This window comes from Centroberyx gerrardi, chromosome 1, assembly GCF_048128805.1.
Source record: "Centroberyx gerrardi isolate f3 chromosome 1, fCenGer3.hap1.cur.20231027, whole genome shotgun sequence".
NCBI lineage: Eukaryota > Metazoa > Chordata > Actinopteri > Beryciformes > Berycidae > Centroberyx > Centroberyx gerrardi.
Genome location: NC_135997.1, coordinates 14,797,232 through 14,809,427, shown reverse-complemented (window position 1 = coordinate 14,809,427; position 12,196 = coordinate 14,797,232). Strand labels below are relative to the sequence as shown.

General features: G+C 41.2%; 1 protein-coding gene across 3 annotated transcripts; it reads left to right on the top strand.

The window, feature by feature from the left end:
- Positions 1–3,439: 3,439 nt before the first annotated feature.
- stk33 (serine/threonine kinase 33) lies at positions 3,440–11,675 on the top strand. Of its 3 annotated transcripts, none has more exons than XM_078284648.1 (12): positions 3,440–3,556; positions 4,122–4,235; positions 4,376–4,480; positions 4,674–4,812; positions 7,712–7,797; positions 8,524–8,611; positions 8,899–8,974; positions 9,085–9,197; positions 9,374–9,459; positions 9,550–9,792; positions 10,161–10,250; positions 10,681–11,675. In XM_078284648.1, the coding sequence occupies exons 1-12, from the start codon at positions 3,440–3,442 to the stop codon at positions 10,948–10,950; spliced, it is 1,527 nt and encodes a 508-aa protein (XP_078140774.1). In that variant the 3' UTR covers positions 10,951–11,675. The 3 variants fall into 3 exon arrangements, with proteins under 3 accessions (XP_078140774.1, XP_071768313.1, XP_078140776.1); XM_071912212.2 differs by having other exon boundaries at positions 10,671–11,675; XM_078284650.1 differs by having other exon boundaries at positions 10,161–10,265; positions 10,671–11,675.
- Positions 11,676–12,196: the final 521 nt, after the last annotated feature.

The following is a 12,196-nucleotide window of genomic DNA, read 5'->3' as shown; positions in this document are numbered from 1 at the left end:
TGATGCATTAATGGATGATTTCCTCAGTCAACTATAAATAGTACTCTGATTAACATATCAGTCTTGCTGGCTGGGCTACTTACATTTACACTTGCTTTTCAAACAGAAAAGTGGAGCAGAGTTGACAATGGGTCTGTGTACCTATAGCTGAGTAGTGTAAGTTCAACATGAAAATGAATGAAAGAAGTTGATCTCTCTCTCTTCTTCTCTTTGTCTCTCTCTATCTCGTGTCTACATTCTGGCTGTCTCTTTTGACACTAGCGCCATCTAACTGTCTGGGTTTACCTCTGTGTTGACCTCTGTATGCACTCTGCGATATGGCACTTGGTTTGTGTGTGTGTGTTTAAAGAGAGAGAGACACAGTGTTTGTTAATGCTTTATTTTTTTTGGATTGGGGCATGTAATGTGTATGCCATGCGCTTCAAGCTTCACCTCCTCTGAGACTAAAATCAAGGCAGGTTACCTTGGGTCTTGTTTTCACTTGTTAATGTATGAGTCAAACTATCTGTAACATTTCTTGGCCAAAAAAATCTGATTTGAGCACAGCTTTTACACTGCAGTCTAGTTCCACTGCTGGCTTGCAGCTGCACTCTACTTGGATTTTACTTGGTTTTAAAGGCAGAGCTACTGTGTATAGCTGTGAATCTATCCAGGTTCAAGTGCAATGTTTCTCGAGTTCATTTGGGCCCAGGTCTGATGATTTCTGGGTTAACTCTGGTATGGGTTTGTGGTTGGGTATAACTGGGGTGTTTTATAATTTTAGGTTGAGTAGAAGTTATCGAGGAGAACTTATAGGACCCCTCAGATAAAGGTATGTGACCCATTTTGGGTTCCGACCTGTAGTTTTGGAATCACAGGTCTACATTGTAGGGAGAGAACTCCTGGCTTGAAGCAATTCAAGACCTGTGTCTCTGTTGTGACCCATTTTAATGTCAGACTTCTCTCCCGGACCTGACCCTGATATCCCATTTCCTCTGCGTCGAGGCTAAAGATAAGACGCGGCCATCTTGGAGGCACCTGAGGTGCGCATGAACTCCCATCCTCCGTGTTGTGAGTCCCCAGTGATACACTCATCACATGCCTCTGTCTCCCACAAATGAGCTGTGATTGAGGTGATTGGGATTTCCAGAGGCTGTCACAATCGTTTTGATTAGAAAATAGACAGGAGATAATGGGAGAGACAGGCCTGTTATGAGAGCCCTGTCAGGGCTAAGATAATGCACCAGAGTGAAGAGGTTAAAGACACCGCTTCCTTGTTAATAATTAATTGCTGTCCGTGTGGTGGATCCACTTCACCGCTCCCAGTCATCACTTGATAATTGCTTTACATTTAATTTGGCTTTAGAGAGTGTTTTTCAAGCTGGGTAAATTGTGCTTAAAGTTAATATGGGCTCAGACAGAGACAGCAGTTTGGTCATAAACCAATGGCAAGATGACAAGGTAGACTAGGGAGCTAAAGACTGACTCTGTACTTTATGATTTCTTGATTTTACTCAGCTCGCTCAAACAGTATCTTTTCAATATATAGCATACCATTTAAAGTAAATGTTAATGAAATATTCTGTTCATGTCTTTGTGACTAACAGTGCTAACTTGTACTAGAGAACATTTATTGAAAACAAATTGAAAACAAAACATGCACATCAGTGTTCATTTGGAAAATCGATTTTTCTGGAAAGACTTCATCCTATCAATAGATTGGCTAATCTGGCAGAGGGAGATTTTCAGTTGGCTAGGTTATTGCTGAACACACAAATATACTGAACAAAAATATAAACGCAACACTTTTGTTTTTGCTCCCATTTTTCATGAGTTGAAATAAAAGATCTAAGACTTTTTCTATGCACACAAAAAGCTTATTTCTCTCAAATTTTGTTCACAAATTTGTTTAAATCCGTGTTAGTGAGCACTTCTCCTTTGCCAAGATAATCCATCCACCTGACAGGTGTGGCATATCAAGATGCTGATTAAACAGCATGATTATTGCACAGGTGTGCCTTGGGCTGGTCACAATAAAAGGCCACTCTAAAATGTGCAGTTTTATCACACAACACAATGCCACAGATGTCGCAAGTTTTGAGGGAGCGTGCAGTTGGCATGCTGACTGCAGGAATGTCCACCAGAGCTCATGTTGCAGCATGATAATGCACGGCCCCGTGTTGCAAGGATCTGTACACAATTCCTGGAAGCTGAAAACATCCCAGTTCTTGCACAGCCTGAATACTCACCAGACATGTCACCCATTGAGCATGTTTGGGACGCTCTGGATCGGCGTGTACGACAGCGTGTTCCAATTCCTGCCAATATCCAGCAACTTCGCACAGCCATTGAAGAGGAGTGGACCGACACTCCACAGGCCACAATCAACAACCTGATCAACTCTATGCGAAGGAGATGTGTCGCACTGCATGAGGCAAATGGTGGTCACACCAGATACTGACTGGTTTTCAAAAAATGCATATCTGTAGCCCTAGTCATGTGAGATCCATAGTTCAGTGCCTAATAAATGTCTTTTTGCATATTTTAGAGTGGCCTTTTATTGTGACCAACCCAAGGCACACCTGTGCAATAATCATGCTGTTTAATCAGCATCTTGATATGCCACACCTGTCAGGTGGATGGATTATCTTGGCAAAGGAGAAGTGCTCACTAACACGGATTTAAACAAATTTGTGAACAAAATTTGAGAGAAATAAGCCTTTTGTGTGCATAGAAAAAGTCTTAGATCTTTTATTTCAACTCATGAAAAATGGGAGCAAAACCAAAAGTGTTGCGTTTATATTTTTGTTCAGTATAGATGAAGTCGCCAACGTGTGTTTGAAAAACTTACCGGTTAGGTGCGTAGTCTATGGCTTGGTTATGTATTGTTGGAAATATGTGATACCAACTTACTTTACAGAGTGGAGACATGTTTATTAATGATGTAAAGCTGATTATGTATTACACTCAAAAATCTGCTGCCAGTGCCATGATCTCTTTACTGTCCTTTGCTGCTGGAATTCTTAGTTATTCAGTGCATTCAGTGTGACCAGTTTGGGTGAGCAGACCTGTTGCAATGGGAACAGTGTAAGGCCACCTACTGAGGTGGCTTCCGTCTGACTGGCCTTAGGTCACCTGAGTTAAAGTGCCCTTCGTCCATTCAGGTGAAAAGAACACAACTTCGATTGGCACTTGACAAAGAGTGATACACTGAAAATCTAATCTATAGTAAGGACTGACTGTAAACTGGGTCATGAAAAAACTTACTGTAACTACAACATTATTTCTGGAAAATGATCCTGTGGTGTGCCAAAGAATAACAAAGCAATAATGACCTGAACAATGGTTTATTGTAATGGAATGGTCAGACTGTAGGCTTGAGGCATTAACATAATAACAAGCAGTTCCCCCTTGTGTATAAACCTTCTAGTTGAACAGTCCCCCCTCTTTCCATCTGTAGATGACACAAGCAGATGTTAGTGGAACAGGCATGAAAATGGCCTGTCAGCGTGCCCGAAGGAACAGTCCGAAGAGGATGGTGCCTCACACCCGCCTGAAGGACGATGCTGACCTCAAGGTATAGAGGATTTCTTATACATCAGTTTACCCCACAATCTCCTCCGCTGCCCTAGGGGCAATACTGAAGAAGCCACACTCACTCACTGGTGACCTCCATAGTGTACTCCATCTGCACTAGAGGAGGATCAGACTCCACTTTGCTCCTGAATACGCCCCCTTCTCTAGGGAATTTGACTGCTCTCTTTGCCAAATCCAAAGCAGTCAGTGCTCAGCCTTGCATGCGCACAGATAATGATCAAGTTAATTAGACCTGAGATTGAATGAACTGCGGCAGCAACTTAATCATTTGTAACTTGATTAGAAATACTATATTCTGCAGCTCCAGAGACTGGAAAACTTCCCCTTTTTTCAGAGCGCTTGAAAATTAGGATCTACTTCAGAATTCAGGTCTTGAGTTAATGCGTAATGTGTTTGTAATCCAAAGCAGTGAAATGATCCTAAACTCCTAAACTCAAATATCCCTACAAGCTCAAGGAAAATCCTGTACTCTGACTGTTTGACAGAGTTCACAGAACAGATGTAGATTACAAATCTATTAATGGTTTCCTTTGTTATCCCCACAGCAAATATACACAATTGGAAGGAAATTGGGTCAAGGTAGCTTTGGGGTCGTCTGTGAAGCCACCCATATTGAAACGCAGGAAAAATGGGCTATTAAGAAGGTTAACAAAGAAAAGGTGAGTGCATTTGAGATTCCTCTGGGAAGCCTATTATCTGATGTCATGAAAAGAAGCGAGGTTAAAGTCTGGAGAGAAATAAACAGCATTCCCATGCCTAAGCTGAAACTCCTTTAACTGTTGCCTTCCTACCACTGCAGGCAGGGAGTTCAAAAGTCGAACTGCTGGAACGGGAAGTAAGCATTCTCAAACAAGTGAATCATGCTCACATAATACATCTTAAGGAAGTCTTTGAAGCACCAAAAGTGAGTCTTGCTGTCTTTTTAAGTACCCAAATCCAAAGAAAGCCAATTTAGAGAGCAGGTTTAGTGTAATGCATGTGGAAAATATCTCAATCCAGTAGTATTACGTGTGTATGTGGCTGTGTATAAACAACATTGACGATCACATACGGATCGGCCCTATAGTGAGATGCATTGTCTCTGTGCTCTGCTCTAGAGGATGTATTTGGTTACTGAGCTGTGCGATGGAGGTGAACTGAATGAGCTGCTGCAGAAGAAGAAGCGCCTCACAGAGGAGGAGACGAGGCATATCATCAGCAGCTTAGCTGAAGCCATCGTCTACCTGCACAAGAAGGGTAATGACATCCCAAAGGTTGACATTCTCACAGTGTTAAAGGTGACTTTATGTCTCACTGTTGGGTATCATAGAAAGAACACCATCATATACATTTATGGAATTATTCAAACAACACCTACATTACAGTTCAGACAGTGTGTTATGAGTGAAATGGGATTTAGTTAATTGGCAATATCATAGTGCCGTCATTGTACTCAAATTGTGTTGCCCTCATTGACATGTGATAATCAGTGAGATTCGGTGCCATTATGGCTCTCAGTCATTACAGAAGCCCGGCTTATTTTAATAATGAGGTCATAATGAACAACTGCCAGGGAAAAAAGTTGTACACATTTTAATTGAATCTGAGGGGTTTATTTGGAGATGCTGTTTCCCCTTCTAATGGTGAAATCTGTAGTTAGAGGTAATTTAGGACATTGCTTGGCAATGAGACACCATTACATGTGGCTAATGACTCATTTACAACGAGCTGGGGAGGAATACTGATTAATAGGTGTGTTTTCACATGGAAAGTCCCTCTGTGCTGGTTTGCCATACCTCTATAGTGACTAATGATACCAATGAGAATGTGCTTGCTTTAAATTAGGTAGCTAGGACCCTTAAAGCTATATGAGCAGTCATGGTCATGAAAGTTCATCCCTCAGCTGGACTTGATGGGAGTTTTGTCATATTATCAACAATCCGTTTTGCTTACAATAACTTCATAAGATGGTAATACAGTAGCCCCATGGAAACAAGGCTCGCCATTTCATGTAGGTGTAGGCCAGAAATGAAAATGAAAAAAGTAACCAGCCAGGGATACACATTAATTCAAGGGGAGTCCGGGAAATGTTCCTGCAACAGGACATTTTATAAAATTCAGCTTTTAAACTGTCATTTCTAATAACTTTTGTTAGAGGGGTTTAAAAATGTAACTTAATATTGACTCATAATACAGATATGGAGTCATCATATAGAGTTGCACTTTTGTCTGTGAATTTTTTGTCAATGACTTTTCAGTCTGACGGAGACATTGAATTAGTTTGCTTAAACAATGGAGATTGAGTTCCTCCTGCCAAAAATTCTTTCTATGCCTTGATTGAGCTGCTGGAGAAACATTCAAGCCATAAGACAAACTTGTTCCATGGCATGCAGTCATTTTCTGTACATGGATTATATTTCAATTATGTGGTTGAATTTTTTAAACCACAAACGGAGTGGACAGTGAGTTGAAAATAATTTTAAAAGACTTTTGATTAAAAACCAAATGCAAAAGTCTCACCATAATGAGTTGTCTATTGTCAATAAAGCAAACATTGAGTCTCAACTCATAATAGAACATTTATTAAACTGTAGATCTGATATTCCATCAAAAATCTAAGCATGGCTACTGAAATGTAATTGCGCACAAAAATAACATTCTATAATTGAAAATTGTAATGTGATTTTCCTCCACGGGTATTTCAGTAACTTTTAGAAGAAATGCAAAAGTACTGAGCGTTATTTGAAAATAGTTTATCTACAAATCTCAGCCACCAGCAAGTAGCGAAAACAGCAGGAAGTAATAAAAATAGAAAAATATGTTGGAAGTAGCTGATAAAGTAAGGAAAAAAACATTTTCTGGTCTTTGTTTTGCTCATACCAGTTGGTCCAACTCCACTTGCACACAGCAGCAACAGCATTGCATTGTGTAATCGGTTGCTTCAAACAGCGCACTGAAGAGGACTGCCCCGGGCAAATTGTATTTTTCCCCCTGCCTTCCCTCACTTCACCGAGTTTTGTTAACCAGGCCCTTCAGCCAGGGTCTAGTGTAAGCGAGGTAAACAGAGTGTTGTGTTTGTGTGTGTAGTGATTATGTGAACTTGACAAGAAGGATGTTCCTGGAAAATATTTTTTTGAAGCTGGGTCTCCAAATGAGTCACTTGTTGGGACATTTGGCGGGCAGATGGCACCTTTGGAGAGCATGACAAATTTCTGTGAATGAATTTACAGGATGTTTCTGTGCCAATTGTTCCCTTGATACCTTAGTTACTCACTCACTCTTGTCATGTCTTAGTTATCACAGACCAAAGGGTTAGTGTACATACAGTGCACATGGAAATCAGTTTTATTTCAAAAGGATCTTGATCTTCCTTGACATCCATCCACATTAACATCAGCAACAGCAGAGGAAACAAAATTGGTCACCATTCTTTACCCCTTTGACAAAAATCACTTAAAAGAGATGCCCTTTTCTTCTATTTTATTTCATGTTCTCTATTTTTGGTCACGTTTCATTGTTTTTATAAAATTCAGTGGAATTTACAGGATGGGCCTCACCTTTGCATCCTGTAAAAGTACTATATGTAGTGCAAAAGAGTTTTATAAGCAAAAAAAGCGATGAGGATTATTGGGGTATAGTTTTGCCTCTATGTTCCATTACTGGTGTTACCACTTCCTAAAATTCAGAATTAAAGAAATGCAATGGCATTGTGAAGTGCCTCTAAGGTCAAAAGGTATGGATAGCACATAGTGAGTCTGCCAGCTATTTTCACATTTCATCAATTTGATGGCTTATCGTAAATTTTTGTTGAAATGCAATTTCATACTACGTCATTGATAATGCCTATATTATGGCAAGGGGAATAAAATTTTGTGGAAAATGAGTGATTAGATAGTTAAAATGCTTGATATGAACCTTGAAATGAAGGAAAACTGAAATGAGGCTCTGTGGCAGTAATTCTGAGTAAAACCATGCCTGAGGTCAAACTGCCCCTGGTGTTACTGTCATTTTGTATTAACCAGCGATTACATTGGCATGATGTTAAGTCAGTTCACTGGTGTTGCTCTTGGTGATATGACAATTTATTTTTTCATGGTAAAACTGCATGTAAACCCATTATGTGTCTGTAAAAGTTTTTTTCCCCCTCGTCTTTCAGACATAGTGCACCGGGACTTGAAATTGGAGAACATTCTCATGAAGAGTTCTCTCCATGGGGACGATAATGATATGATCAATATCAAGGTGAGATGGTGACACAAACTGGGAAACGTTCCATTGCTGCTTCTCATCCATTCTCTGCAGGACTCGAGCACAAGCCTCCGATGGGCACTTTTTCCTCCTCCACCATCTCCCCTATATTCCGTAAAAAGGCTTTAAATACTACCTCATTATGACAGACCCCCCTCTGGTCTTCCTTTATGGTGCTCCTTTACAAAGAGAGAATCAACCGTATCTTAAAACAAATTACCACCTGAGCACAGCATGTTGCGTGCATTGACAACGAGCCAGCCAAAGCAGATACCTAGTGTGCAAGCTAAAACAATGCTGGGCCACAGCATAAATCTCTCTCTCTCTCTCTCTTTTTTCCCTCTCTGTCTCACACACACACACACACACACACACACACACGTACTATGTTGAAAGAAAGTGTTGTCCTGGCACAGTATAAATGACTTTTATCTCACAGGAGCTGGTCATCTCATCTGGATATTTTCAGTTTTTCATGTTTTTTTTTATTATTAATGTGGTATCCCTTTGCAATTCTGCGGGACCCATACAGCCTTAACAGCTCATATTTTGTTATTCATCTAAATGGTCGAAGGCCAGTGTTTGTTCTCACGCTCTACAAATAAGCATTGTTTTTTTATTTTCTGACAAAAAGGCAAAGGATTTAACACTGTTCTGTCGGTACATCTAAATCATGTTTATGTGTATCGCCTTTTTTTCTGAGCGCTATTCTCCACCCAGGTGACAGACTTTGGATTGTCAGTGAAGAAAGGTGGTGTAGGGAGTGAGCGCATGATGAAGGCCACCTGTGGGACTCCTTCCTATATGGGTATGACACCTGTACCTCCTATACAAGACACTAGAGCTCTATGTTTAAAGAAGTCTCATGGCAGGGTTTTCCTTGCCTATTCAGCTCTTGGCCACCTAGGTGGAAAAGTGAAATGTATATATTTTATATCTTTACCTTGCATAGGGTATTAAAATATGTCCTGCTCATGACTATTCCTTGCTTTGTGAATCAATTCCAATAGCTTCGAATAGTCTGCAGATTTCAGCAAAACCCTACATGGGTATGGTGTGTGTGTGTGTGTGTGTGTGTGTGCGTGTGTGTTTCAGCTCCTGAAATGATAAGCGATCATGATTACAGTCAGCAGTGTGATGTGTGGAGTATAGGAATCATCATGTATATGTTGTAAGTACACGCACACACACACACACACACACACACACACACACACACACGTACATACATACATACATACACTGAATGGCTAAAGATATCTGGGCTGTGTGTCCCTGTAGGCTGTGTGGGGAGCCTCCATTCATGTCCAAATCAAAGGAAAAACTATTTAAGAAGATTAAGAAGGGAGAACTCAAATTTACTGGGTCCATCTGGGACACAATCAGTGATGCAGGTGACATTTCAACTCTGTTCTCATTCTTTAAAAAAAGTAAACCTGCATCAAAGAAGAAATAGAAAGTTAGCAACATGGAGTGTTTCCATTGGCATGTGCAGTACAGGATAGAACGTAGATGGTAATTCAGATTGTTACTAACAAACTCACTGATTGGCTTGAGTCTGTCTCAACAGCAAAAAACATATTGATTTGCCTTCTGAAGGTCGACCCCGCCCACCGCATCACAGCTAAGGAGCTACTAGATAACCCCTGGATTACAGTAAGGCACTGCTTCTTCCAGCTGCATTCATCACCTTTACCAAATGAGCCACAGCAGGCGCTCATATGAGGTTGGTGCTTTGTCCCTCAGGGCGACACTAATACCCCCGCCAAACTGACCAATGTGCTGGAGATGATGCGTCATTTCCGGGACGACCCAGACGGGACCAATGGCCAGGAGCAGGAAGAGAGCGAGGCGGTCACACAGACTCTGGAGGAGTTCTCCCTCACTTCTCCCCGGGACGTCCTGGTACTGGAGCGCAGGCCGGCTTCAGCACACAGCGACGCGGGAGCAGACGGCAGCGGCAGCACCGCCTCGACCCCGACCCGACAGGTACAGTGTGTCTGTTTAGCCCAGCCACCTCACACTGCTGTTGACCTGCCGAGGTGCTTTTCCTTTTGGGGCTCAAGAGTGTGTTTCGCTCCCAAAGGAACTCAAAGCTCTAAAGTCTCTACCAAACTAACGATTTAAGTTGCAGCCTGGTGGTACACGATCTGTCCTTTACATCTGCTTACACGTCAATTAGCTTGTGATAATGATCTTGTCTTTGACTAAAACTATCTCACTGAGTGTTAGATAACTTAGCACTTAAAGTAAGTTATCACCCTAAGGTTCAGCCCTTCTCCATTATTTAGGGTCACTGAAGCCAGGTATAGGTCTCATGTTTCCCTTTGGGTTATCTCTGTAATGTTGGAATAAAGACAGAAGAAGCCAGTGGCTGCCTCCAGCAGGACGAGAGCAGCAGCATCGGCTGTGAAAGCCAGTTACTCCCTCAACCCCCCGCCTCACAGGTCAGTCGTTTAAAAGTACGTTAAACCTCTCACAACTCGGCCTTTTGACGACCCAAACCTCAATTTTCTGTTTGATTCATACGTTTTCATTTTAGTACCAGCAATATATTGCGCTGGCCGTATCCTGTCGTGTTTTATTTCACAGGTTGGGACATAAATATCCATAAAAGAAATATCTATATATCTGTATATATGTCAGACTTATTTTAAACACCATCTTTTTCTTTTCAATTTAAACTGCCTTTGTGCTTTCATTTTGCCATGCTTATTGCCTTTGATATTCAGTCACCACTAGATGGTGCCAGATTTACCTATTAAAAGAAGATGGTGATGATTTTATAGCCGTGCAACTGTTGTTTTGATAGGAATGTGTTAGTTAATGCTCTTATGTAAGATGAATGTGAGATCTTATCCCTGCAGTCCCATGCAGGTGTTAAGGCCTCCGGGCAGCCAAGTGCAAAGCAGCGCAGGCCGCAGGACAAGAGGGACACCGCTCCCTGCGCCTCCTCACTTACGTTTGCGCTCAAACCAGCCACTGGCCCAAGGAAGGCAGAAGCCCAGCGACCCTCCCCTTCCGGTACGAGCCGGAGCTGCTCCCAGAAACCAGCTGCCTGCCCCAGGACGAAGAAGAGCTAGGCCCCTGCAGCAGAGAGCCCAGCCTCAGCGGTGCCGTGTGCCAAAGCAAAGGGCCCCAGTCTGAGGTATTCCCCCGGCTGGGGCAAGGCTGCTGGACACACGATTACTGCTGCACAGCCAACTGTTCCACAGCTCCTCTGAAACCAGCCCAGATACAGACTCACACCTTTTATATATATATATATATATATATATATATATATATGTATAATGACCAGCAAAGAGAGAGATAGAAATTGTGAGATGAGTTTGTCAGATATTGCTGGTGGCATCTGCTTGAATGTGTTTATTATGAAGCAGCATGCTAGAGTCAGTCGAGTAAAGAACTGACCCAGGAGATTTGAGAATTCCACATCTCATTTCTTATTAAAACTGTTGTTCGGTGCTTAACGTACCTCTACCTAGCAAGATATCCTGTCATTGTTAATCTCACTGCTCTATTTATATACAGTATGAATGTATGCCTTTTCCATATGACAAATAAACTGATAGAGTCATTTGAAAATATAATTAAAACTAAAAGGGAATGTTAATTTATTACATTGGACAGAATTAATTATTTACTAGTGGTATACAGGGATGTAATAATATGGTCAATGTACTGTACGAGAATATTTTCAGCATCTTAATAGACATTTCTAAAGAGAGATTTTACAACAGAATTTGCCTTTGTCAAAAAATAGCTGATTGCAACTTGAAGATGTTTTTAAATCAGTAGTATTTAGATAGATGTCTGTAGCTATATGTTCTGTTTTGCTGTTTTAAAACTAAGACATTTAAAACTATGTGCCAAATATCATAAACAAAGAATTGATGTACAAAAAATTTTACTAATTTTATGTTCAATAAACAGACCAAATACGTATGTTTTTGATGTTATGTGCTGACATGCTGAGAACGCTCAAAACACATGAGAATTTACTGTATATATCATTTCACAACACCACACTGAGCAATAGGGATTTACTGTATAATAGCTTATTCTTTTTTTCTTTTCTGACCTCTCAATTCCAAAACGCTCTATATGCACTGACTGCACCCACTCGGTGTCAAAACAGAAAAACTGTCACACAGGCTGGTTACGCTCCATCTGAATGCAGAGGATTGGGACTGAGGGCAGCCACGGGTCTAATCTCGTTTGGGAGGCCATTGAAAGCAGTAGGAGCTACTTTGAGGGCACTGCCATTCAAGCACAGGTTTTTCTGCTGTAGAGAGAATAATCCCCAGCATAGATACAACATTAAAGTAGTCAAGCATAACACACAGAGGCTGAATTTCAAATCCACCCATTTGCATCTCGAAGTGAATGT

Bases quoted from the DNA above. Each gene is read 5' to 3' on its own strand.
- stk33 (XM_078284648.1), top strand. From the start codon at position 3,440: ATGACACAAGCAGATGTTAGTGGAACAGGCATGAAAATGGCCTGTCAG. The intron at 4,481-4,673 runs GTGAGTCTTGCT...GCTCTGCTCTAG, and splicing joins AAGTCTTTGAAGCACCAAAA to AGGATGTATTTGGTTACTGA. The intron at 4,813-7,711 runs GTAATGACATCC...CTCGTCTTTCAG, and splicing joins CGTCTACCTGCACAAGAAGG to ACATAGTGCACCGGGACTTG.